Source organism: Solenopsis invicta, chromosome 11 (genome assembly GCF_016802725.1).
Source record: "Solenopsis invicta isolate M01_SB chromosome 11, UNIL_Sinv_3.0, whole genome shotgun sequence".
NCBI lineage: Eukaryota > Metazoa > Arthropoda > Insecta > Hymenoptera > Formicidae > Solenopsis > Solenopsis invicta.
In genome coordinates, this window is record NC_052674.1 from 8,803,725 (window position 1) to 8,831,478 (window position 27,754).

Consider the following 27,754-nt stretch of genomic DNA (forward strand, 5'->3'; position numbering starts at 1 on the left):
ATAGCGAAATCTATATTTTTAAGAACTTTTTAAATATTTTAATGTCAACTTTATTAAAAATTATATTTCAAGATAACTATTTAATTAGAGACATTATTTTCGTTATCATCATGTACACCATTCATTGCGAGTTATTTTCATCCAAACTGCTTTTTTTTTACAAACAAATTTCCACGTCTCGCTTCAGAATTCAAAACTCATCGCTTATCGTTTACCAATGTGTACAAAGTTTAATGGTGTGCGAGGTGCATAATACGACCATGAAAAAAGTAGGAGAAAGGTAAATCCAAATATTAAAATAAACACGTGGTAACTACATTTATCATGAAACATTTTTGCGCTACAGAATAAAACGGTCGCAATGCGAACAATATTTGCGTGGCAAAAAATCGATTGTGAAAAATTGTCGTTACCAAGTTACGAAGCGTTGTACAATTACGGAAATGAATGCTATGTTGTATGCGCTCTATCTGTATTTTCTTTTGTAAACCCCCACGAGATTTTCGAAGCGGATCAATGTAGGACGGAAATCCAATGTCCCGAAAATCCATGGCTGTCAAAATATCGCGATGCAACGGGAGTAGTAACATCCGTTGAAGGCCGTCGTACGGATTTTAGAACGTCGCGATGTCATCTGTGACATCTTGTCGGAAAAGTAAATGGCAAAATCAATTTTCAAAATAAGAGAAAAGAAATATTTTACAGTCTCGTTAGTACGTCCATTACCGAAAATTTTATGCCTCAATTTACGTGACAATTCACGATCGTTTTCTCGATGCAAGATAATAACGCAGAGACGAACGAAATTTAATTAGCGATAAATGCAACCGGAATTTTGTATGTGTCTACAACATTATTATAAATTCAGCCGCACTAATCACATTATTTTCGAGTAGCATGAATTTTCAAACATTGTTAAAGAATTATGAAATGCAAGGGGAAATGAACATCAAAATACGAAATAGTACGCTTTTATCAGAAGCAATTTATCATGGGTTGTCAACTCGAATAACTCAATGTAGTTATTAGCTTCTCAAACTTCGTTTCCGACTTCATTTAAATATTTCGCCTTTCCGATCTGATACTAATGACAAATATAAAAAGTATATGCTGCTAATACATTATAGAATTTATATTTGTACACAAAATAACGAAATAATAAAAAAGAATACGGATTTCTTGTTAAGTAAAAAAATATTTATCCATAATCAGAAATTTCCCAATTTTAATACGCTAAAACATTGCTATATTTTTTTCGCGCAAAGGTAATACAAATAAATTCTTCGCTATTACCAAAGAAAGATAATATCATGGCAGCCAAAGCACCGAGACTTAACAGTCTTATCTCAGTCGTGTCTTATCGGTTGTAACTGATAAGGAGTTTGCAACCGTAAGAGAGAATTGAAAAAGGGTCGCACGAGAGATACCCAATGAGATAAAAAAAAAATTAATTAATAATTATTATTATGTAAAATAATGTTATTCGCCATTTTCCTTTAATCGATACATCATTTCAATAATTTACAATAGAAATGACAATGTAAATACCAACTTGCTCAAATATCCACAAAAAATAATTGGCGCAAGTTAAAAAAGTTCGGTCAGCAGATCAAATCTCTCGCTCCCATCTCTCGGGAAAAAGTAGTAAAGTATACTTATCGTATACTTTAAAAAGTATATAATAGGCAATATAATATGCTGAGGAAATGTGAGAGACAAAGAAATAAAAAATATTGATCCAACAGAAAATATAAGAAGTTAATAATAGCAAAACTTTTCATTGTACAAACGAATGACACAAATTTTTGAACGAATGTACGAAACGCGCGGACAAAATGCGAGTAATCATGATTTATGTATCATTTATACAAGAGGTCGTATTAACTTAGAGATTAAGATAAAGATACTTGTTGAAAAAGCTTTGGGATTTTTCGTAGAGAGAGGCAAAGCGAAGAGGAAAGCACGAGATGCGCCGCAACGGAGCAGAGGACGTACTGAGTGCCGGTCGAGGGAGGGAAGTTTGCCGAGCTCGGTGGGGATGCGTTTTACTCTGGAGGGAAGAGATGGGTGGCGTAGGAGAAGGGAAGCAGAGAGAGAGAGGATACTCGTGTCGCGCGATAACCATCGTCGAGGTGCAAACCAGCCGCGAATTCGAAAGGCAGCCAGTCGCTGTTCGCGCGTCGACGACGACGCGTCGTGAGGTTCGCTCGTGCGCGGGATTATATACATAAACTACTTAAGAAGCGAGCTCGTTTCGATGTAGAGTCGCGTTACATCTCGTTGTAAGTGTTCTCTGTAAGAGACCGGTTAGCCGGTTTAATAAGATGAGTGTTCTGGTGCCGATGCGCGAGCGTGATGCTCGAACGAGTGAAGGAAATGATTCTGATGATGAAAAAGGAGCCTAGAAATACACGATCACCCGATAGCAATACCAATTCTTGTGTCGATCAGTGTCACGCGTAAAAATGAGCGAAGGATTTTTTTCTTTAAATTACTTTACGCCATTGGGAACATGAGAATGTTTCAGTACAGAGAAATTTGTTGAAACGTTTTCTTCTCCGACGTATCCCGTACAAAGATTCGTCAACGTGGCACCTATCTTCTCCCATCGCAATCATTGCATAACACGATCGGCGTCATAAGGCAGCTGTATTACGCAGCCTTTCTGCCGAGATCGCATAAAATAACGCGCTCGGTCTGTCGAGTCGTAAAATAAAGCGCGGATCGAATCGCGGCATTGAACCGTAAAGCCGATCGACCGTCGACGACGACCACTACAGCGTCGAGACGAGACGAGAAATTCCGCCTAGCCCAGTCGCGACGGTTGAGTTTATTCTATGCGATCGCGCGTCCGAGAGAGGCTCGCTCGAATGGATCATCGCGAGACCGTAATACTTGATTTCCCACGTGGCATCGTGCGGGCGCGCTATCTTCTACAACCGCGCCAGCTGCAGGGTCGATTAATTGCTCGTTTCTCACCGCTAACATCTCACACTGCCCGGCTCTGCCCTCGAGAAAAGAATCGCCGCTACCGCCATCCAGAGGACTTAATTGTCGCGTCACGTCAAGAGCGACACGTTACACTTGTCGTACAAGCACGTCGGACGCGCTGACAGTTGCTTAAACAGTACTGATATATGCGTAGAATATGTATACAGAACTTGCGCAGAGAGCTCGCAAAGAGTATTTCTGTTTCTCTTTTCTTTTAAAGAAAAAAATTTTCCATTGACTTTCCGTACGTCAAACTCATCGAGGGAGAAGTAAAATATTGACTCGATGCGTGAGAAAGGCGCGCTCACAAAAATTTTCTTTACGACCGCATCGAATTTTGGATCGTTCGATATTCGAGGGCGGATCTCCTAAACTACACCGCATAATTCCGGAAAGAAGAAATTTATTCGTGCCCCTCTCTCTCGTTCTCTAAGGGCTCGTGGTGTAACAACGTTGGAGTACCCTCAGCTGGGCTTTACCTTTCTCGCCTACTGTTATCTCGAAATTGAAAACAATGCCGCGAGACTAAACATTCCGACCGGCGTTGCTCTCTGCGTTGCATGCATAACGTTACTTGAGTTACGAGACGCAGGGCCGCAACGGTGCGCAAATTATATAGCGCGCCTGGATTAAACCGAGAGACGTCGAAAGATATTGCATCCCCAACGGAAAACAACGCTAAGAACCGCTAGATATCGCGCGATTAAAAGGAAGAAAAGATATTTATAGACATGAAATTGATTAAAAGCATATTTGCTCTTCTGCTAGTAGATAACGCTACGTTTAGATTTTATTACGTCCTTATTACGTATAATACTTATTGATTGAAAGATGAACATTGAGAAAGAGCGATATCTCTAATTTTGCAACTGTCATTTTTCTCAAATACGCAATACAAGATGAGAAGATGGAAAATTACGAAATGTATTAAATGTCTTCGCCCAGTAATTTGCTTTTGCATAGAAATCAAATTTTTAAGATAACAATTTTCATAATCGTATTCTCTCGAAATCGGTATAATCTCGCTCGTCAAACAAAAATTCATCTTCCAAGTCGACAAGCGTAAAGTCTTCATTATTACGCGACGGATTATTCGGGGGCAGGAGGAGAGGGCAGAGAGGCGCACGAGAGAAGAAAAATGTGCCGTTTAGAAAAGACGGTCGGGCGTTCTCCGTAATGTAGGTTATCATCGACTCCGTGCCGATATCAGTCGTGTGTCACATTAAAAACGTGATATCGATAACGAACAAAACCAATATTTTTTCGTTCGCTTTCGAAAGCGCCGCCATTCGTTATCGTAACAAACATGGAAATGAGCAAGTGCGCGAGAGACGCGGTAGACGCGCCTCTGTACAAACCTGCGTTCTATTCAAACAGAATCATCGGACCGTTACAACATACCGTATCGCTTGACACACGTGATTTTATTTTTCACGCGCGCAAAACCGACAGTTCGATCCTGGCGTGGTCGGTTCGTCATTGGAAATGTTTGACTGGTACGAGGCGCGAGATGTACAGCTGCATTCGAAAATAACGAACGCGGTGAAATGCATTAGTGACTAACCTGACTGAAGGACACTGATGAATAATTTATATTCATTGCTAAATAAATTGCCAACGGACTACTTGAAATTAACGACAAAACGTAAATTAACTCAGTGAAATTGTTAACGTACAACAGTTTTAATCATCAAAAATTGGCAATAGTCGTCTGCATTTCTTCGGAAGAATGCAATTTTATTACGCGCGAGTAATCAGTGGGGAAATGAAATTTGCAATTATTTGGCATTTTCCAGCGTATCTATTCCATTTCCGATTACGGATAAAAAGTCGCGCAAAATGGGCTTGTCATTCGCTGGAATGAAAGTGCAATGAAGTGGGTCGGCGATCTCGGAGTTTCGATAAAATTTCAAAATGCAGTCGCGTTGCACGCCGGAAATTGCGACTAAAACGCGGCTAAAACACCAAACGTTCGAAATACATCGAACGTTTCAGTTGAATTAGCTAAACGCGACACCGCGAGGGAGAGCTTATCAATAATTGATACACATAGTCTATCGCTATATATTCCTCTTCCTCCCCCTTCCCTCATAATACCGCATTAATTCATCAGCCACGTCATGTGCACCTCTAATGACGGCCAACTTTATTCAAATCGCATCATTTTAATACGTAAATAATCGAAACGGGTCACGATCAGCTCGATGAAACTCGACCAACTATTTCCTCGTTATAATGAGACAAACATTCTACTATTGGAAATATATATATATAGCTCTGGAACTATTTAACGAATCCGCTGTTTAACGAGCGTGTCGTGCGTATAAAATTGTACAATTTATATAATAATATAAACATATTCAGAATGAAGAGAGAAAGAGAGAGAGAGACAGGGAGCAATAATTTTTTATTAAAAGAAAATTAAGTATTCCCTTCTCAACATTTATCTATTGAGAACACAGGGATGAAACGGAACCTTTGCTGGTCAAATCATTGCCGGATTAACCCTTGTCTCGGATCACAGTCCTGAAATCCTATCTTAATCCCTCAGTACGAAAAAATTATTCCCTCCAGGATCTTCGTAAGCTACTGTGAGGGGTGAATCCTCGGTGTTCTCTATTTCTCCGACTACCTCGCCTCGTTTATCGTTATCACCGTCTGCAAACGCTTTCCCGGGAGGGTGCGGACAATTCTTACAAGTCGCGGCGATAAAACGGATGGGAAGATAAGACGGTGCCGAAGGAATAAAGGCGAATGTCTCGAAACGGGGGTTGAAAGGTGGACTGCTCGCGGAAAATCGTCATTACCTTTTCTCTCTCTCTCTTTCCTAAAATTGCATGCAGCTGTGAGAATCGCATACGGTATTCCGGTGGAGTCGCGCACAGTCGAACGGGGCGCGAGAAGTCGACGACTTGCCACATATATACATATATACATGTACGTTGCCAGTGAATCGACGTGGTATTACGAACGAGAGGAAGAGTCACGTAATCGGAAACGATTTACTCCTACATGTACCTTACCTATCGTCCGCGTGTCGCGTGTCGAAGAAGCGAGAGGGAGACCGATGGGATAGCGCCTATCCGTTTCATTCAGTTGTGTGTTTCTGGAACGATAAATACGCGAGCCTTTCCGATTGTCCAATCTCGAGTCTCGGACTCGAATATATATGAATATCCATTAACGAGGCGTAAATCAGACGGGTCGAAACGTTTAATCGTCCTATCACGCGGAGATGGGATTCGTTCCATCGTCGTCGGCTCAGAATAATTTGCGTCTTCGTCTCCGCCTGCAGAGCGATTTAGTTATCGAACCCTCGTTTCGGCATTCTCTCCCTTTTTTTTCTATGTGTATATTCTTTGGTCCTATTTCTCTGCTCTGTTTCGCTTGTTCGTTATAGTTGCCACAAAACCGACGCCCAGGGTGATCCGATACCGGTCAATTAATCGTGCACGAACGATCGCCGCGCACCTGCTCTTTGTCTCTCTCTCTCTCTCTTTCTCTCTTTCTCTCTTTCCCTCTGTTACTCGATCGTAACGCCGAGGAACAAGAAAATTCGTTAATTGAAAATGATCTACGGATCGATGCAGCGATGTATGAGTTTTCTCACGCGATATTATTATCTCTGTTATTGAAAGCGAACGATAAGGGGATGAGTAATGAAACGAGAATTAATTTTACAAACGTCGGCAGTACTAAAAAAAAACCAATATAAATATTCTCATGAAAAATGTAAACATTTCCTTTTTAAATATATTTCTAAATTAAAAATCTATTATTCTTTAATATATGTAATTTGATTTGAGATACACTGTTCATAAATTCATAAGAATATTTATAAAAATATAATTGAAGCAAATCTTAAGAGCTTGAGGCTTCAAATTTTTGCCAAGCTTAATATTAAAGTTAATTTTTTGTAACTAATTAATGCAATGAGCAATTAGCTTAGTAAAAGCACCGCGTTAATAGTAAGGTATCTCTTTGTTACTACTGGAAGTGGAATAAAAAGCCGTGAGACAGACTGAAAACCGGACCGGAAGAAATTTCGAGCGGTCGTCGTTTGAAAGACTTGATCGTAAAGGGAAATTCTTCTCGAATCCTTTGAGTGAGATCGCCTTTCATTCACAACGTTCTTTTCACGTTATCGATCGCTTGCTTCCACTTCATGCCGTTTCCTTTTTTTTTTTTTTTTTTTTTTTGTTATTGCCTGAATGGACCAACTTTATTTCATCGAGAAATGAAGATATCAAAGATACATTTTATCAATTATCTACGACAACAATTTTCTAAATTACTAATATAAACACTTTCTGTAAAAATTTTCAAATTAGTATATCTATTTGACTTCGAAACGCGGAATAATGTTACATTTATTATCACCATAATATAAAAAAATTAAATCAAGCAAAGATTAATAAAATTAAATAATTTTAAATTTGATAATTATATGTGTTATAAGATACATTATCAAATTTAACGTTACGCTGACTACAAATCAAACGTAATAAAATTTATTTTTAGTTTTTTTCATATTAGTGAAAATTATGTCTATGTATTTTTTCAACAGTTTTTCATACAAATATTTTTAATTTTATTCCATCATATCTAAAAATAATCGTCACTTTTAAATCGTTTATGATCGTTATTCTTCAAACTATAACTTTATTTCTTTTTAGTTTGTTAACGTAAGTTTTAAAGTTAAAGAACCGATTAATAAGATGATTTTATCGTTAAACTATATCGCAAATAATCGAGAGAAGCATGTTCGCGGAACGCTAACGCGAAAAGTTTACCGTAACGGCAGTTGACATATTTGTACGATAAACAGAACCACGTCATGTCGAGCGAGAGCACTCTGATAACGCAGGAATGTAGGCACGATTAGTCACGCAACAGTATACAGTGGGAGAGTAGCCGAGTGGCAGATCGCGGATTATTATCATCGGATATTGCGACGCTGTCGTTTGATGCAGCGGTATCGCGTGGCACTTTTCAACAGCTCGTCCGTTCCTGTATGATCGAGCATGATAACGCAACGTGGTGTCACTTTGAAAGGGGAAACAAAAATGTTACTGTTTGATATCGTCGTACGTCATGATATCTTGGAAAAATCGTAAACTAATTTCCGCGATAAAACATTCAAGATATATTTAATAGAAAAAATCCGGAACGTGGTCTTTTAATAATTCAATATATCAGATATAAATAATAAATTGGATCTACAAAAAAAAGATCATCAATGTATAGAAAAAATATATAAATATACAGAAAAAAGTCCTCCGCAAAAATACGAGTTTTTAATATATATATATTTTTTTTTCAATCGTTAGAAAGAATAAGCGAGAAAAGATAGAAGAGACTGGAGACTGAGAAGTGCAAAGTTTCTAATTTCTCTATCCTTACAGAGACGGGCTATCGTTTCGAGAGGAATAAGATCGAAGAGAGGAAGAACTTAGTGACGAGACACATACATACGACGCAATGTTCGAGAACGTTGTACCCTGTCACCGGCAAAATTGGATCGCGCCGACGTCCCAACGAGGAAGCGAAGCATCGAGACGAATGTCATAGTAGAAGACTCTTCGGGTCGGTAGTTCGAATAAACTTGAAGGATACTTATACTGGATCGTCATCGAGAGGCATGAATTCATTCAGAGACGGAACGCAGATTATGATCGAATCACGTAACATTACGTGGCATATGTCACGTGCCACGTTCAACTCGAGATAGTTTTTCGTGGTGCAAGCCGGATTAATTGCGAGTGCGATCCTCCAGTCAGTATTTAATCGCACGCTAAGCCAAGGCGTAAATTGAAAGCGTCGGGTTCGACGGCGCAGATTTAAAGCACAGACATGTCGGGGCGACCTAACGGTCGGCTCGATGTGGAATTGCCTGACGCCGGCTTGGTATAAAACAGCCGGTAATAAAGAAGAAGTAGCGTGAAGAAGGAGAAGAGGGAACCCTTTGAGCGCATGGCAGAAGGAGAGAGAGGAGGGGAAGAAGGAGCGAGCGAGAGGCGCAAAATGGGAGCAACGAGATATGTGTTAGGCAGCGCGATCTTAGGACTTTTTTGGAGCAGCTTACTCAAGGGCGTCCTGACCAACTCCACCAGCAGGTGCGATTATCCGCCCTGCTCCTGCGACCACTACGGCAGATTGACCTGCGAATGCAAGGAGGAGGGAGAGGTAGGTTCGACACAAATCGTATCTCCGATAAGCATTCGCGCGAGAATCGATTTTCGATTGAATCTCCGCTTGATACCGCGTGAAGTCGACGAAAAGATAGCGAATGAAAAAAATACCGTTTGCCTTATCAGAAACATATATCTAGGCACGTATCTTTCGACTCCAGAGACAAGGAAGTATATTTTCTCTTCTCGTATTCCAGCTCGTCGTATTTTAACTCGAAACCCGACTCTGTTCAACACGAACGAAAACATGTAACTCGAATCCCTATTCGTATAATGAATACTCGTACGTTTTAAGTATATCATTTATAATTGCAGTAGAACAACATATAACGTATAAATTTTTAACAAAAATAATTATAATCTATTAAATGTATGATTATTATATTTTAATTGTAATTATTCGTTGCTCCATTTTATTCATGCTGCTCTCATATTTTTATATTTCTCTTCTGCGCGGAGAGAAAAATTCTCCCTCGCTCTCTGAATAGAATATTAATAATTCTCTTTAACATTTCTTAATGGCTTTAATGCAAAAAACATAATTTTATAGGCATCTATTTTCCGGCGGAGCCGTTCAAACCTTAAGGTCAGGTTCTAAGGTTAACTCGATTCTTTCTATTCTGATAATTTCAACGTTCGATCGGATGAGAGTTGTCCGATCTCTGTCTCCGATCTTTCCTTACCTTTCTACCTTAAACGATCCGAACGATTCGGTGAACGACGATAGAAAAATTCTCGCGCCCGCATTCTCTCTCTCTCTCTCTCTCTCTCTCTCTCTCTCTCTCTCCCGACAACGAATTCGTGCGGAAACCGCGGCGGGGTCTATCGCTATCGCACGAAAAATCTCAGACAATGCGACACGGAGCTCTGTCTGCCCCGTTCTTTGTTCCGCGAGGGACGTTATTCCATTTGCGAATTACCCGTCGGGGAGATAAAGGGGCGGTACCGCAGGTAGCTTCGTGCGATGGCGAAATCGTAAAACCCGATCTCTCTCCCGCGGTCGAAAGGGGAGAATAGAAAAAAAAAGAAATACTAGAAAAAATGTTTAGCCGGGATCTCAGTACGATCTTCGATGCTGCATATCGCTCGAGGTGACGGCAACGAGAATCGAGAAGTAATAATCGCGTTTCGAGGCCGGCTTTGCTGTTGCTGTAGTTATAAACTGACTGAGGAAGATACAGATAGATCGAAGAGACAGAGAGAAAAAGAGAAAATAGAAGAGTGATCAGTCAGAACGAGCCTAATCTCCCAACTACGCGGGGGGTTCTCGTAAATCGTGAGGGTGCCAACCGCGACGGAGGGATGGAAACCCCCATAAATTAGAGCGTGTTTACGCAAATCGGTAGGGTCTCACGCGCCGGCGAGCAGGTAGACGTAGATACGTACACGTACGAGGTAGGATGGATTCGCCGATCCTTCTCCACCCTCTCTCGTAAATGTTTCGCTTTTATCCCCCGGCGGCCGCGCACTCTATTCGTTCGAGCGGGGGAAAAAAATAGCGGGCGATCCCTCGGCGATCTACGATCACGCGAGCTGTTCGTTCCTTCTACGGCCCGCGCGTTTCCAACGCTTCCGGCCATCCGCGATATTAAAGGAGCACACCGGTGCGATCAAGAAGGAGCGTCCGATGCCTACGCGCGCTAGAGGCGTAGATGATTCACAATCGCAACGCGATATCGCGATAACCACCGAGCACCGTCAGCAGTCGGACTCGGAGAACAGTGCTTCTCCGCGCAGAACCCGACAAGTTTCTTCGTGACGCGCTGAAACCGGAAGTTACCCAGAAGTCGGTATTCGTTAAATCGAATCAAATAGGGGGAGCGAAGAGGGGTAGTAAAGCGGAGAAACACGGTAACGCGAGTACTATCGCTTTTTCCACCGCCGGAATTTATTGAATAAATTTGGAAACTCTCTCTCGCGGTGATGAGAGTTTGAAATTCGACTTCGCCAAAGTTTCTTTCCCCGTTCTTTCGTCTTCCTCTATCCGCGAGCGCGCTGCCCCTTTCCGACTTTCGTCTTTTTCCTCCGCGATAGAAAAGCGAGCAGTAGAGTACGAGGTTGAAGTAATACGATAAGAAAGTAATGAATGCGATTCCACGGTGGGAAGGGGGGGGGGACGGCTGCATAGAATATATATTGTGTATACGTGTACATGTATATCGTGCTTAACGATTACACGAATAGATAAAACAATCAACCCTGTTACTACAATTAAAGTCCCTCGCGTTATTTGATTTAAAATTCCGAGATTTTATCAATTTCACACGCGGGAATAATTCTGGTATCGCGGTACCCGTGGTATACGCAAACGAGTCTCGTATTCGTCGCGTAGAGGAAAAGAGAGAACGGAATACGCCACGGAAATTTAATCGCAGCTCCACGTTGCTCCAAGCGCGACGCGGACAAATATTTCGCGATGCAACGACGTTGTTTTACTGCGCACCATATCCCGGACGAAAGAGATAATGTTAACGCGCGTCCTCGCGAGCGTCTCTCGCTGTCATTATTGTTCCACGATAAAGCGTTCTTTGTGTCCGCTCGAGTGCACGAGCGGCGTGCATGTCGCACGCTGCCGGCGATTCGACAATACCGTAAAATTCGCACACGCGTGACGAAATGACCGTCGGAAGATGAGCTCGGGCGAGCAAGCGAGAGAACTTTACGTCAAGAGAAACGTATCTATCGTACGTACATATATGCATGCATATATATTTCTGACACGCTGGCAGTTTCGACGACCTTGCACGCGTGCGCGCGGATACGAGCAAAAAGAGCGAGCCGTGCGTGGACTTTATCGTTGAGCGGAAGATATAATAACGCGGATTACAAGAAAGAAGTGGCTCGCTAACGATAAGGGATATAAATTGCTCGAAACGGGATTGAATTTCTGTTGCGCGGCTAATTGGTCGAAAACGTGCTTCCCATTCATCATCGATGACATATCACGCGTGTGGAGTGAACTCATAATTACATTGCAACCTAGCGCACGAAGGAAATGTGATGGAAGAGAAATTTCAAGGCAAACAAATGTTTTCATATTAATTAATATTTTAATGTGATTCACGTTTCAAACTTGAACTTCTTTCTTTTTCAAACGTTCTCTCGTTTCTCAAAACGCAGAATTAAAAAATTAGTTAACAAATAATAATGTAAATATGAAAACTTTAAAAAGAAAATATTTGTAAATAACAGTTTGAATAATAAAAAAGAAAAATATATTTTATGTAGGATATTAAATTTGTCAAATTTGTGATTAATGATTAAAAGTGCTTCCTAAAAATATTATTGCAAAAAACGACTCACAAAGATCTTAAGAAGAAAATACGTTTTGAGTATACGCAGAAAAACAGTGATGTTTTATCTCAGCATGCCAAGTTTGTGATTAATGATCGTGATTAATTCATATGTTACACAAAAGCTGTTTCCGCGAAAACAATTTGAATTAAGACTGGTAATAAAAGCCCGATTTACAAGTAATCAAAAACACTTTAAATCCTTTTTAACAATGTAAGACGATCGATGGATCCTCTGGGTACAAAGTCCTTGGTCGCGCGTTGAATAATTGACAAAGAGCATAAATAATTGAAGCTGCCTTTTAGCGAATGCGACCTTAAACTTACTCGCTCCACCGTAACAAGAGAAACGACAGAATAAGATAAAAATGACGGAAAAAAAAAACATTTCGCGGTTGGGAGTGTAAAAGTAACAACCGTAAACGTATACTGTCGGAAACGTAAGGGTGCCATTTCCAACGGAAAGACGCGCGCGGTTATGAAAATACTTGGAAAATGGAAAGACGCGGAGCATAGGCGGGAGCCAATGTGCCGTGCTCTCCGTGAGAAAATTGCAATGGATAAAAAAGTACGGCTAAGTAAATAATAACAATCAGTCTTCGCAGCAATATACCGCGGCTACTGTGCCGCATAATAAGCTAAAAGTAATGAACTGTGACAGACAATTAATGAAGTACCTCGTTAAGTACCTATGTTAATGAGAAATCGAACTGCCACTCGTGTGCGAATTGTTGATTAAAATAAAAATAATAATTTCATATAATCGACAGATTTGTCATAGTTAGATGACTTACGCGGGATAATTGAATTAAATTAATCGCATCGATCATGTTCTTTACACTAAAAACTATTGAACGCGCGTAAAGAATGCACGAGTCCGAAAAATTCAGACAATGCGCGGACTTCCGCGAAAGAATTCGAAGTCACCGTGAGAGAATTGTTACGCATAAATTCTTTATGGATCATAAAAGAGCTTTTGGTTCCATTTCTGTCGCTTTTCGTTCCAATTTTAGCGAAAGTTCCCTCCGTCCCTTTCTCGCGCGGCAGGATCTGGCAATCGCATATCGCTCCAATGAGCTTAATCCCACCCATTAAACCAATCTCATTTTCATTTTCATCCGGCAAAGTGTCTACCTATTCGACGGCGAACCCTCAAACCGTTTACCTAACGTTCTACCATTCGATTAGATACGTAAAGATACTTTCGACTACTGCCATAATCGACATTAGATAGCTCGCAATTTCTCGCGGATTATCCCTCGACGGAATCGCGCGTTTCGTCGGACAGATTTTCCTCGCGAATTTGCAGTTGGGAAAATGTCACGCGACGAGCATGCAAAAAACTGGAAAACTAGTACGAGGCGAGCTAACGCGCGCGCTCGAGTTTAATTCCCACCGGGAATCACTCCCCCTTGGTAATCGACAAGCGCACGCTCGGCGCGAGAAAAAGGACACAGGGTCAGGAACGTGACGCGTGAAAATGTCTGGAGAATACAGAAGAAGAAAAGTCTATCGTCCATAGAAAGATTGCTCGAGCGTAACTAAAGCGGAAAATATGAACGGAATAAAGATGCGTTTGCTTGAAGGTCGAAAGAAAGCGCCACTGCACGGTACTTGGTTCCCGCAGAGCTTACCTCACGTTTCCCGCTAAACGCGCAAAATTCTCAAAGAAAATTCAGATGTCCTTTGGGATCCCGCAGAGTTACGACAATGATTCGATCTGCGGCGACCTACCTACCCATTTGTGAATTTTATGTTTGTGGGGCATGTCGAATGTGTTGGATAGATAAGAAGCCATCACGCGATAGAAGAACCAATTACATTTTTCAATGCAATCGCCTTGGGAGGTCAACATCGAATTTTCCGAAGATGATCATAACTTCTGAAAGGATCTAAAGCTAAAAATTTCTGGGTATTTTCTCCGCACGGCGTATGAAAAAAAAAAGTTAACAGAAAGTTTTCGAATAGGATTTTTCGTGGAAAAGAACTGGAACTTGAATTTCAATACTTTTCGCGTTTATCTCCGAGTCTGTAAATTGTCCCAGACAAGATAAAGATAGACTTTAGTTCGGAATAAGCAAGTACAATACGTTGGTTGATAATCTCTGCTCGACATCGTGCGTCCAAAAGTAGCCTTGAACAATGAGGACAAGAACAAAAGGGGAAGTTTGAACAGAGGCAGGACGAAACGAATGGGCAAGACGTTAATGCGTAAGAACGACAGGGCCTAAAAAAAAAAGTATAATATAAAAGCCCTTTTCATTCATCGACCTATGTCACGTTCTTTTCTATTCTTTGTTTTTCACCATTCCATGAATATTCTGCCTCACGTATTTTTCTATCCGCATTATGATCTTATTATATCGATGTTAGATAGATCGTTCCTTCAGTTGGACCTTCATCTTTATTTACAGAGAAGCACGAGTAAAAATTTGTTTTTATATATACACACTTATTACAGATACGTTTAATATATATTAGATACAATGATGATAATAATGTACAGCAATTATTTCTCCTTTTCTCTCGAAATACAACGTTCAAACAGAATCGATTAGGCAGAGGAGTGAGATAATTAATGAGAGCAACATACGTAGCCTCGAGCGACGCACGCGAGATATCTCGCGCGGCCCCTTTGTACAAATCAAAGCCAATGGAGAATCGCGTACATTTCGCGATCGACTGTTTGATACACTAGGTGTCGGCGAACGTTATCAAGCGACATTCCGACGTCACGAAAATTGCAATTGCGCGAATAAAACGAGGAAGCGAATATATCGCGAGCAACATTCCAATAACGTGATTCGATGCGAGGGTACACGATGCGCGCTGCGAGCCTCGCGAAATTATCCGTGTCGCTTTTCCTTCGATTCCGTCCGCCGCCGTGCAGATGTACAAAACGGCCTCTGTTCAATATATCGGACGTGCATCGTTTACGTGCACGACACGTGACAAGTTCACGCGAAGCGGATAATCCTGCGCAGTCATCTAATTCGTATGCAAGAGCAAACACGTATTAGCACGCGCCAGAGTGGAAAATCCAACAGAACTGATAGCTCGATGTAAATTCGCGCGAACAGTCGATAGAGGGGGGAAAAAAAAGCTAAAGGAAGAAAACGTGACTTTCGTTTAAATCGATGATCTTCGCCGACGTATCTTGCGACAGACGCAAGACGGAAAGGACTGCAGTGTCGCGAAATTAAGCTTCCTCTGTGATTATGATAACGACATTATTCGCAGCAATTAGCGAGGCTGGGCGCACGCGTCGCGAATAATTAGGATAGTTACACCTGCTTGCAATTATAGTTATTCGATCCCTATTAGAGAGACCTTCTTCTCGGTATATTGCGTACCAGATTACACCGGAGAATACTCTGTTCTTTCTACTTAATATCAATGTAATTAGTTTCTCAGCAAAAAAAAAGTTATTATCCCAACACCCTGTCTCTAATACCTTGGTTTCAAAAATATTTTTTTTTATTTTCTTAGGTAAAAAATAATCTATGATAATACGGTTAATACGGTTTTGTAATTAATATTCATAAAATAAATTTAATTATTATACAATTACGTCTGCGGATCTTTTCCGTATACATAGCTAAATTAAATGTAGACAGTTAAATACTGCAGAAATAAGTTCCTAACAAAAGATTATTTCAATTTGCAGGAATTAATCCTAACCACGGAGGGGGATAGACGGCTGAGTCCACACACCAGCAGGATAGCGGTGAGCAACTGCTCGTCGGTGACTCTCGCGAACTCGAGCCTAGTCTCAATGACCGGGCTACGATCGGTGGACCTGGTGAACGTGGCGAATCTAACCCTAGTCAGGCAAAGCTTCGAACTGTCGCCGCATAGCACGCGCACGAAAATCTCAGTGCGGAACAGCAACATCGACGTAATGCCGAGTTTCGTCTTTCGCGGCGATGTCGAGGGGATCACGTTTCAGAACGTACGGATCGGCCAGCTGAGTGCCTTCTCGTTCGCCAATCTGATTCACACGGAAAACCTACGACTGGAGAACTGTCGCGTCGAGACAACGGAGGCGCAAGCCTTTAAGAAGTTCGAAGTCGGATATCTGCACGTGATAGGCGGGACGTTCGGCGATCAGATGCCAAGTCGCACCATGAACGATATCGAAGTTTATTATAAATTTATGTTGGACGGCGTGAAAATGGGCACCGTAAGGAGCAACGCCTTCATCGTGAGGAGTCCGCGTACGGTGGCAATACAGAACTGCGTAATCGACAACCTGGAGAGCGAGGCTTTCGACGTGACCGCGCAAGGTGCCGTTATCATCAAGAATAACACTTTCGGCAGTATCAGCGTGGGCGCGTTCCTGGGTATTCGGGCGGATCGCGAGAGCAGGCCGCCAGCCTCGTCACCATCCTTGACACACGACCTCATTTTCAAGAACAACAGCGTCAGCAACTTCGAAGAGGGTTCGCTGATGTTTGACCGCACGAGTTTCCGACCCGAGCTCGACAATATCGTCATCTCGCAACCATGTGATTGCCAGATGTTACCCGTGTGGAAGAACTACGTGCTCAACTACACGAACGTCTATTCGCGGTTCTACGCGAGAGAAAACTCGTTAGTGCCGCCCCAATCGCAACCGCAGGAACCTATCAACGAGACCCCGGAAACCTTTCTGTGTTTGGACGGCGGAATGGATGGCGCGCCGATCCGTTTCGTCGACTACGAGGCGCGTCACTGCTCGCTCGGCGGCTCCATGCTCGTCTTCATTTTAATCATCGTGGGTGCTATTCTCGCCCTGATAGTATGTGTGTGTTTGATCGTCTGGTGCTGTCGAAGACGCCGACAAAACAATAGAAAAAAATGGATCAGCGTGCCGACCAATGCACCTGACGTAGTCTCGAAGAAGAACGGCGTAATTGGCAGGGAAGCCGCGACCTCAGGCACACCAGTCGATAGCAGGATAACGATGGTGGTACCAGACGGCAGACTGTATCGGGAGACGGAGTTTCATGTGATCGTCGAGAAGGCCGAGCCTCTCACGACCGAATTGTAACGAGACGCCCCGTGCGGCTCGACGAGGAGGCCCACGATCGTCGCTCCCGTTGAAGAGGAACTCGAGTGGGCGGAAACGTCGAGCCGCTTTAGAGTGTACAAGCTGTGAGAGCTATGAGAGACGCCGCGCAATTGGCGCCAGTGAAGAACAGTAATCGTAAAAACTTGAATCCGATGTGTTCGGAGAACGTGAGAAGAGTCCTTCCAATGAAGAGAGGGATGTTAAGCGTGTGTTTAATATAAACTGCGTTCAAACCGTTGCCGCTTGGGATATACTAGAACGCAAAGTATGTGCAGCCCCGAAATCGTGGCTCGTTTTTAATTTAATCGATTATCTCTCCTAGTACAATGCAGGTCGTAAACTTCCATTCACATATCACGTACGGCCATCGATTATTCAGACTGCGATTCTTTTCATTCCTCGGGCCGCTTTTTACCTCAAAGACGGTCACGGCGATTAAAAGGTTTTTTTTAGAACGAGTCGCGAATTCGGCTAATCAGTTGTTGCAGCTAGTTCAGTTTATCATTAAACTTTCGAAAAAGCGAGAAGGCGAGAAGGCGAGCCAGATGTCGTAAAAGATGTAGACGAAGCGAGATTCTCGGCGGTTTAGGAAGCAGAAAAGAGAGTGAGGAAAGCATAACTCGTGTAGAGAAAATTAAATTCGCTGTCTTGCGTAAGATACGCGATTGGACCGACCTTTCGCACTTCCGTTGCTTTAAGTTCATCGATCGATAGCGATAGCGCGGTTATCGACGTAACATTAGTGAGCGTTTCGAGCGAAAATCACGGTACGAAAGGACCAAGACAATGGGATAACTACTCGCTCGGACAGTTGTGCCATTCCTGGAGAGACACAATACGTAATTCGTGTCAACTCCATATAAATTCTGATCTCTCGAACACAAGGAGAAAAACGAACGGACGGAGATGAAATTCTTCGCTAGGCTTTCATATCAAAATCATTCCAAACTATATCGTTTTTATAGAGAAGAAGATTGATAGCAATGTAACAAGTCAAAGAACAAAAATAAACCAGCAAGATCGATTTATTAAGATAAAACAAATACTCCACACCTCATATCAGTGGCGAATTTATAAGTTAATGGCATATACATCGTTTGATAAGTTGTGACAGGTATTTTCAATTTTTCTTTTCAACTTCAAAGTTTGTTGCTTAATAAAGATAAATAATAATTACGTCAATTAAAATAAAACACTGCTTGTTCGTTTTAAAACATGCTGTTTTATTAATTTTATTAAATATGAACACTCTTACTTTTTGAACAATTTTTAATAAAAAGGACCCTTTAAATGGAAACGTTAGCTTTAAGCCCTTGAAAATATAAATCCGCCACTGTTTCGTACACGCTTTTGGAAAAAGTGAGATCCGTCAGACCGTAAAACCAGTGATTTAATTTTTAACTATGTCGTATACTACAAATTCGTTATTACGTTATGTTATTAATGTTTGTGCATTTATTTAAAGCAAACTTGCTATAAAACTTTACAAATATACGATATACGAAATTGTTATTGTTATTATAATTTATATTTAATCTTAAGTAAGTCACGGCATAATCAAAACGTTTGTTACACCGAATTTGCTGTGTGTTTATGTAACGCTGGAAAAAATTTTCAGCGAAACAGGTGATCTTGTAATACCAAACAAAAATTACTTTGAATGTACATCTCGCCATATAGCAATATTCTTCGACGCGTTTGATGCGTATAATGAAAACATTTTAAAGGACTTGATTATGAGCGAACGTACTCCTAGATCATAATCGATGAAAATAAATAAACGTTTTCCTCTCCCTTTCCCCTTAATTAAAAGGAGGCATACACCGCGATATTGATCTAATATTTTGATAATCATAAAAAGGCGTTTCGCCGATTACGGAAAAAAGAAGTAAAATAAAGCTTGTCGGAAACTAATATATCGTACGGTTAGAATTAATTTATTGAACAGAAGGCCCAAGCACTCGAAACACTTGAAGACGGAGGTAGGCTACGCTTCGTCTCGAGAGCATGAAAGAAGAGAATTGAGTCTCGAAAAACTTTTTGTGCCTCTTATACTCGATAACTCGAACTCCGCCAAGGTAGGTTTTATTAGCATCCAGCTAATAATATCGGAAAGATCAGAGTCTAATACGCCGCGACGTATGCAAACTATATGCGCAGGTATGTATGCGTGTATATGTGTGTAATTATATCGTTGTGGTGAACAAAATCAGTTTATAATGTCATATATAGTTATATTATCGTGAGACTGTGATATAACGACAGCCGACTGTATAATTTGTTTCGCATTGAACGACCGAAAATACAATAAAGACGATACCAATAACGTATTTGCTAATCATATTAAGATTGTTCTTCAAAAAAATCACGTGCTAATATACTTTCAATTAATAGGTATGTATACTGTTTATTATATTGGCAAAAATTAATTAAAATTTATTTACTATTTTGTTGAATTTTGAAAATAAATTGCAAATAAAAGCAATGATATAATTGTAACGATTAAATGCAATAATATACAATTTTAACTAGAACTTTGAACAGACATTATCTCTAAATATTTTATATGTTTATACTTGTGTTTTACTAAAATACATAATTTGTACGTTCCATTATGATTGGATAACGTTAGCTATTCTTATGGATTTGTGTCCTATTTACCACGACCGTGCTCACGACAACTTATAACGCCGCGACGGATGAACAAAACATCGTTTGAGTACTATCTTTGCAAGACGAAAAAGAAACTGTATATCCTAGACATATCGATTGTAAGTAAAAAACATGAAATTTTCTATAAAAAGTATAATGGAAGTAACAATAATATAATGATCGCTTGTTCATGAGATAATAATTCTATCAAATTTCTATTATATAACAATTATACAGTTTCTTTTTTTTTATTTAAATACCAAGGCAATGATGTTGGGTACTTACCTGTATGGAAGCACGCCGTCGAGAGCCTGCGAAACTGTAGGTGGCGACGCGAGTGCAAATCCTCGTCCAAGTAATGCCGAATGTACAGAGAAAATCCTCTTTGCTGTTTCCTGCATCGATTCCAAGTCCTCTTCAACTTCTTCCGCTAAAAATTGTAATACCATAAATCAGTTTATCGAGGAAAACCATATATTATTCTTTATGTAATTAAAATAGTAGAATCGCCTTCTCTTAAAAAATGATCACAAGCATCATTAATCATTACACATGGTATATCAAAATATTAAAAAAAACATATTAGTACATTTATGACCATATTTATATTTCATTGATTTAATATGGTATGAAAATTTAACTATGTAATACTTACAGGATACTGGAGGCAATGATAAATTCTTCTTCATGAGACTTGCAGCACATGCTCCTCCGAGAAAGGACAATTCAATTTCTAAATTCTTTAAACCATGGCCAGAGGTTATCCAATCGAATCCAATAACTAAACATTTGAAACCGTATGTGATTGAGCTCTCATTCTTCATATAATCAGATGCAGTTTCCAAGGAAAATATTACTTCATTTCCTAAGCACAAAACAATTTATTAAGCGCATTATATATTATATAGCATCGTATATTTTTAATTAATACTGCATACCTGGTAAGACAACAGCATTTTGCGGCCATTGACTTTGAACATTACTCAACTTATGTAATACTGGCCAATACAAAGGAGTATCTTCACCCGTAATATTTGGAATTGTCCTGTAAGATCAAAAATTATACATGTAAAATATAAGAATATAACATATTTAAATATAAAAGTGCAGAAGAGTATTTTACCCTGCGGAGGAATTGGGAATTATATTTGGTATATAAAGCTGTAGGTAATCTTCTGGTTGTGATGTTCCACATTCTGAAGTAAATTCAACAGTTAACCACTTCACTGTTTCCGGAAAAGTAACTTTGTAATATGACACTGTCGCTGGTTTATAAGGATGGTCGCTTTCTAGCCAAGTATAATGATGACTAGTAGTAATTGGAGGAGCAAAATGTGATTGAGTTTCACTATCTTGAGATATTTGAGAAGTTCCCATCGTAGACAGTAAGTTTAAAGCTGCAACGTGTGGCAACATCTCTTGTATTAGGGTAAGAATTTGTACGCTGCTCTGAAAGATGCAAAACAAATTTATGTTAAATATTTCTCTTATTATATTATTTTTAAAAATATTTGTATTTTAAAAAAGTTTTTAAAATTACTTACTCTAGGGTCTGATGTAGCCAAAGGACTAATATGTGCCATTACTAACGGCAAGAGAGTCGTTACAAAAGTAGCGTTACCAAGAACTTCATTAGCTATTATTTCTTCTGCTCTTTCCCTTGCCAGAGAAAAAATTTCGTTCGACCGTTGAATGATTGTTGCTGTCATGGCGAGAGTACATTTTCTCGCTTGTACTTCTGCCATAGCTTTATTCGTGTGCTGCCCATCGGAATCTTGCGGATTTGAATAATATAAAATATGTGGTATTTGACCTCTAGTTTGTGTTGTGCCTGCAATAACATAGCATGTGAATACAATTTGTATACTGCATAATATTGTATTTTTTTCAAATGTGTGTAGATTTAATTCACCATTAAAACTTAGAGAACAAGCCGTAAAGGTAAACGTTGTGCCATCGGCTCCCTTGACAACGCTTAGGCCGCCGTCACCATTACTAGTTCGTCCTCCGCGATTCCGTAATCTAATAGCATATTTGACATTCTCTTTTATAAGCACTGGCTTGTCAAATTTCAATTCTACTGTATCATTAATACAGTCATCAGGTCCAAAGGATCCTCTTGTAAAATCTAAGCTACTCCAACGTTGAGTGTGTGATGGATCGTTACCAGTGTTATTTTGCTAGTATAATAAAATAACATTAACATCGCGAAGAATTCAAACTTACAAAAATAATATAATGAAATTTATATATTACTTACATCATCTAACAATTCCAATTCATAATCATATACTCCTGCACCTCCATAGATACCAACACCGGCTATAAGAATGCCTGGTCTATCGACGGAAAAACAAATAGCATCTGGAGAACCATTCCCTGTATTCCATGATCTTGATTGATTTGTCCTCGTAAATCTTGAGGGCGTCGTATACATGAGTCTGCCGCAAGCTGCTTGTAGTTCGTCTTCATTTCCGCTTGATTGTGCCGCCAATTCAGCGATAACTCGCGCTAATAAATAACAGCAATGAAGAATCAATTCTGGTAAAGATTGAATTTTTTCTCTACAAAGGCTTCTTTTGACTGGTATCAGTATCAAATCCAAGAGTCTATCAAGTACTTCACGGAACGACCAATTCAAAATCTCCTTGCCGGAGCTCTCCACTTGAGATTTGTAACTAATTTGCTCAACCAAAATTGGATATTGATGACTTTCTGTCGAATTCATCATAAGTAGACCGGCATTGTCGGATGGGCTAAGCTGCCGTTTCACGCTGTCGCTGTTATCCATGATGTTACTCAAAATTGGAAATGTACATCTAAGTCGTATCGCCGAGTTGCACAAAGAAGCTAGCACGGCCGAAAGGAGACGATCTTTTGTAGTTGTACCATGTTCTTTGTTGATATCTGATAATAACTCGCATAAGGAAGTCCATTTAAGATATGCAGTAGGGTAAAACGCGTGGTAACAAGCTACAAACGTTTTGTGACATTCATCCAATATGCTGTTTGTCATCTTATTTCCCAATGTACTACTAGAACTTTTGTTAGATCGCGTCTTTCCTTTACTTTTCAGAATAATCGGCAAAGAATCGGACAAAATTTGACGCAATAGTGCCCGTACTTCGCCTATGCATTCTGCCAAACGCACTGACTCGGGTGGAGTCTTTTTAACGGCGTGACTGGGATAAATTTCATTAGTATAAGTTCTAAGCAGTCTTAAACTGGCTTTACTTATATACACTAAACGTTCCATTTCGAGCATCGCATGAGTCGATGATGCGATATGAACGGCCACGTCGGCCAATGTCGCTTTCAATGTGTTCCAACTCCATTGAAGAAGAGATATCAATGACTGAAAGCATTCCTTCGTAACAGTCCTACTGAATTCTCTCTTCAAGACGTAGACAGGTTCAATTTGATCTCTCTGCCTGTTTGACGTCTGATTTTCAGGTGTCACGACACGATACAACAATTGTGGAATCTGTCCAGCGTTAACGTCGGTACCATTATTAGATCTTTTAGAAGACTTGAAATAAAACATGACTTGATCTTCCGCTGTAACCATTCCTTGTCCACCGGAACCACAATCGCTGGAAGGTCCACCGACTTTAGCCCATGCCACGTACCATCTGTTTGCTTGCAGAGATATAGGTTCGTCAAATAATATCGAATATTTCTGTCTTGGACCACATTCATACGGAATCTCTTCTGTCTCTGCGAGAAGTTCGCCATCATTCTCTTGATCTCCACCGTCAATTCCGATATCAAACAGCTTGATTTTTGCGGTGTATTCGCCTCGACCGCCAAATAAACCATAGCCTCCCAATATAATGTCTGTATCAGGCATAAATCGAATTGCTTCGATCGAATGAGCAGAATAACCCCATCCTCCTCCATGGCTTTCAAATCTGCTAACTGTGGCGTAGTCTTCGCGGCTGTAAACTTTACCATGTATCGATTGATTACATTCATTTTCTTCAACTATCGATAAATTTTCATCTTGAGCTTGCGTTAATGTGTCCAAACATGCTAATAAATGCATCGCAGCTTGAGAACGTGTTACAAAACAAGTCGAAACAACTGGAAGCGCTAAACCTGGATTAAGTATGGAAGCCTCCAAGCCAGGTATTGCCCTAGCTTCCGTTGATATTATGTTATATAAACTAATCTCGTTATTTGCCGAATTAAAGGTCCAAATAACATTGTACAAAGGATCCAAGCATGCTGCGCAGTTACTGAAATCAACCTGATCTACACCGCTATAACTGTTACACGTTCCATCGCGTTTACTTATCACCAGACTCTTAAAAGAATTTGCATGCTCATTCTGATGGGGTATCAAGATAATACAATTTTTATTCGCCATAACAGTACTCCTTGTTAAACTAATCGAATTTATTTCGTCTATCTTAACATAGGTTTGATCTCCAGCAGCACCGATCCACGTCGCTCGTCTACCCCATCGGGGACCAATATTCGGCACTACATTTGGAAAACTATGCCACGGTTGGGAGCGATCTGTACGACGATTTACCTGAGATGTAGAATTCGTAGACTCGTTCTGACCGTTCCACCAATTCATGCCAAGCTGTCCCTTTTGGTATGCACCAAACGTGTAAACTTCACCCTTTGATGTGAGTATAACGGTATGATTGCTTCCAGCGGCTACTTGAGTAGCAATACTTGGCAATTTAACTTGAATCGGTCCTGCATGTGCTATTAAATCTCCAACGCCTAACTGACCATATATGTTACTACCGAATGTATATACTTCACCATTTTGCAGAAGTAACACTGTGTGATGCAAACCACAGGATACTTGAATCACAGGACTTTCGCTAGGAATAGGAACTCTGGCAGGTGATATACTGGCAATTCTCGCAGCATCCCCTCGTTCCACATCACTACCGCCGACGCCTTCCTCGACCGAGAGATTAACTCCTAATCCCAATGCCACTTTTTCCGGAAATCCCTTTTGCACAATACTAGGACCGGCTACACGCTGATTATTCGATCCCTTGATTTTTATTCCATATTTGACAGTACTCGGTCCTGCTTTAATTCTTTGCCGTTGCTTTATTTCGCCCAATCGTCTCTGCAGATATTCTCGGAAGTTGGAACCCGATATGCCGTTGCTGCAACTCTTTCTTGCGCACGTACGACAGCATCCACATTCCGCACATCCACTGTCTCCTTCGCCACATCCACACTCTTGACCAGGATTTCGATCAGGACGTATACTACTCAGACATGATATGCTATAACCGGTACATTCTCTACATATCGTGCAAACCATACAAACGCGATGTCTCCATTGATGTTGTCCCGGAGGGCACATTCCTCTCGTTTCCTCCCAATCTTCAGCAGGATCTACACTCTCTTCTTCGGCTATTATCAATTCATCTTCTCCTGTGCCCATTTCCATCGCAACTACCGACATTTCTTTATTCACAGTATGTACTGTTGTAGAATCACGACCACACTGTCCCTTATTATTTATACCAAATGTATATAAATGTCCTTTGTTAGTTAATGCAGCGGCATGAGCTTTTCCTAACGATACACGAGCTATAGATACGTCCCTTAAATCGGTAACTAATCCTGTTACTGGATCACTATGTAGTGTATCTTTACCGAACATTAATAGAGAGCCATCTTTTGTGACTAAAGCAGTAGATCCGTTATTACAAGCAGCATCCACAATAAACTGACCTTCTACTTTTGCCATTTTCTTTGGTTTTACTGGCTTTGGTTGTCTACGAGCTTTATCTTAAAATAAAATAAATAGTTGTAGTAATTTCATTATTATATAAATTAAAATATTATTAAATTTATAACTTACTACTGTCTCCATCTTCTCCACGTCTAGCAGTGCCGGCAAATAGTACAGAACCATCCTCCATAACCATAACAACATGTTGACCATCATGACCTGCAGCAAAATGAGTAATTCTTGGACCTTTACCAAAGGTAAGTTCCAACCATCTATTAGGCCTAGTATTGGTCTTCATGCCTAGGCAAGTTCCTTTCCCACTATATAATAACTATAAAAAATATTAGATTCATGATCACATTAAATAAATAGCACTTGTACATAAAATATTGAGCAACTGTAATAACTATTTAAGTATCCCTTATATACAATACTTACTTTTCCAGACATTGTTTTAAGTAAACCAAATTCCTTTCCTGCTGTAACCATTGCAATTTCATCATCGCATCCCGGATTCAAAGTATGTATCGCTTGTTCTTCATCAAATGTTGCATATCCAAATATATCGACACATTTTCTTGCCAATTTCAGTGGTAACTCAGAAGCGACTGTTACGGGATTGCTCAGCGTATTTATTGTACGTACTACAAAACCTTCCTGTTAAGAAAAAAATAAAAAAATTAAATAAAATATTTCAAATAACTCCATAAAATATTTATGCAATTATATTAATTACATCTTTGCCAGCTGTTATCATTCCTAAATTTTCACCATCCGAGAACATTACGGAGGATGACCAATCTTTTCCTTCTAGCACAGCAATTCCTGTTACTATAAGTGTTTCTGCATCAATGATTAATAATTCACTTTGTTTTCTAGGTGCACATTTAAAATATAACGAATTCTGTAAATAAAACTTTGTATAAGTAACAGATTATTAAATCATGCAGTCATAAATATTAATATGCAACTAACATTAGCGTAACCAAGCCATCCTATTTCTGTTGGATAAAAATCTGCTTTATGTATGTATATATGACCCCATATTGTACCACTGTGGCCACTTCCAATTTTTAATAAACCACGTGATGTATGCAGATATAAATATTTTCCATCGCTCACAAAACTACGTTCATTCAATACCATATTATTCATTTCATTTGGTAACTTAAGCATAGAGGTATATATCTTGGAACACTTAGGAACGCCATATGTAATCCAATCTGGTCTCACAAGTTTGCCCAACAAAACGGCGTGAACACTTCTCTGCAGAGACGTTAAAACACATGGCATCTAAAATACAAAAGATTAAACTCTATAATATACTATATCATATAATGAATTAATATTAAAAACACATCAATAATAAAATACCTGAATATTTTGTATCGCTAACGCTCTAGGAGACATAAGCAGAGCTGCTATTGCTGCCAAAAGCCGCCCAGTATCTCCTCTGACTACAACAAGACTCAATAAACAAGCACAAGCAACAGCTGTCAAGTGACTGCCATCATTCGCAGCGGCTGACTCAGGACCATGAGAAGTTGCAAGATCCAGTAACAGATCAAACAGTGGATCTAAAAAATATTAATTATTGAATAATTTGTCAATTTATCATATTAAAAAATCAATTATTTAAAGGCACAAACCAATAACGTCATCTGGTTCAGATTTGAGGCCTTCTGGTAGTTGCCCTTGTAAAACATCTAATAATGCCGACAGTGCTTTTGTACATAAGACTGGATCGATTGTTCTACTCTCTCGCATCAATGTAAAAACACTTCTTAAACCAATACCTACAATCTTTATAAAAAACATTTTTTTACAGCTATGTACATTGTATATTACATAAAATATA

The 27,754-nt window shown here is 40.0% G+C and overlaps 2 protein-coding genes across 4 annotated transcripts in view; one reads left to right on the top strand and one right to left on the bottom strand.

The window, feature by feature from the left end:
* Positions 1-27,754, bottom strand: part of LOC105208061 (E3 ubiquitin-protein ligase MYCBP2) — a 183,796-nt gene that overhangs the window by 154,371 nt on the left and 1,671 nt on the right. For both annotated transcript variants that reach the window (XM_039454917.1, XM_026136871.2), the window contains exons 4-16: positions 27,546-27,699; positions 27,271-27,473; positions 26,872-27,189; positions 26,633-26,800; positions 26,335-26,553; positions 26,026-26,227; positions 22,441-25,952; positions 22,093-22,360; positions 21,725-22,011; positions 21,304-21,629; positions 21,119-21,225; positions 20,836-21,045; positions 20,466-20,610 (exon numbers count right to left, since the gene is read on the bottom strand). In XM_039454917.1, coding sequence (XP_039310851.1) covers positions 20,466-20,610; positions 20,836-21,045; positions 21,119-21,225; positions 21,304-21,629; positions 21,725-22,011; positions 22,093-22,360; positions 22,441-25,952; positions 26,026-26,227; positions 26,335-26,553; positions 26,633-26,800; positions 26,872-27,189; positions 27,271-27,473; positions 27,546-27,699 — 6,119 coding nt within the window. The remainder of the gene's footprint in view (positions 1-20,465; positions 20,611-20,835; positions 21,046-21,118; positions 21,226-21,303; positions 21,630-21,724; positions 22,012-22,092; positions 22,361-22,440; positions 25,953-26,025; positions 26,228-26,334; positions 26,554-26,632; positions 26,801-26,871; positions 27,190-27,270; positions 27,474-27,545; positions 27,700-27,754) is intronic.
* LOC105208050 lies at positions 1,941-19,856 on the top strand. Of its 2 annotated transcripts, none has more exons than XM_026136876.2 (3): positions 1,941-2,282; positions 8,397-9,177; positions 16,143-19,856. In XM_026136876.2, the coding sequence occupies exons 2-3, from the start codon at positions 8,965-8,967 to the stop codon at positions 17,505-17,507; spliced, it is 1,578 nt and encodes a 525-aa protein (XP_025992661.2). In that variant the 5' UTR covers positions 1,941-2,282; positions 8,397-8,964; the 3' UTR covers positions 17,508-19,856. The 2 variants fall into 2 exon arrangements, with proteins under 2 accessions (XP_025992661.2, XP_039310854.1); XM_039454920.1 differs by lacking the exon at positions 1,941-2,282 and adding an exon at positions 7,508-8,078.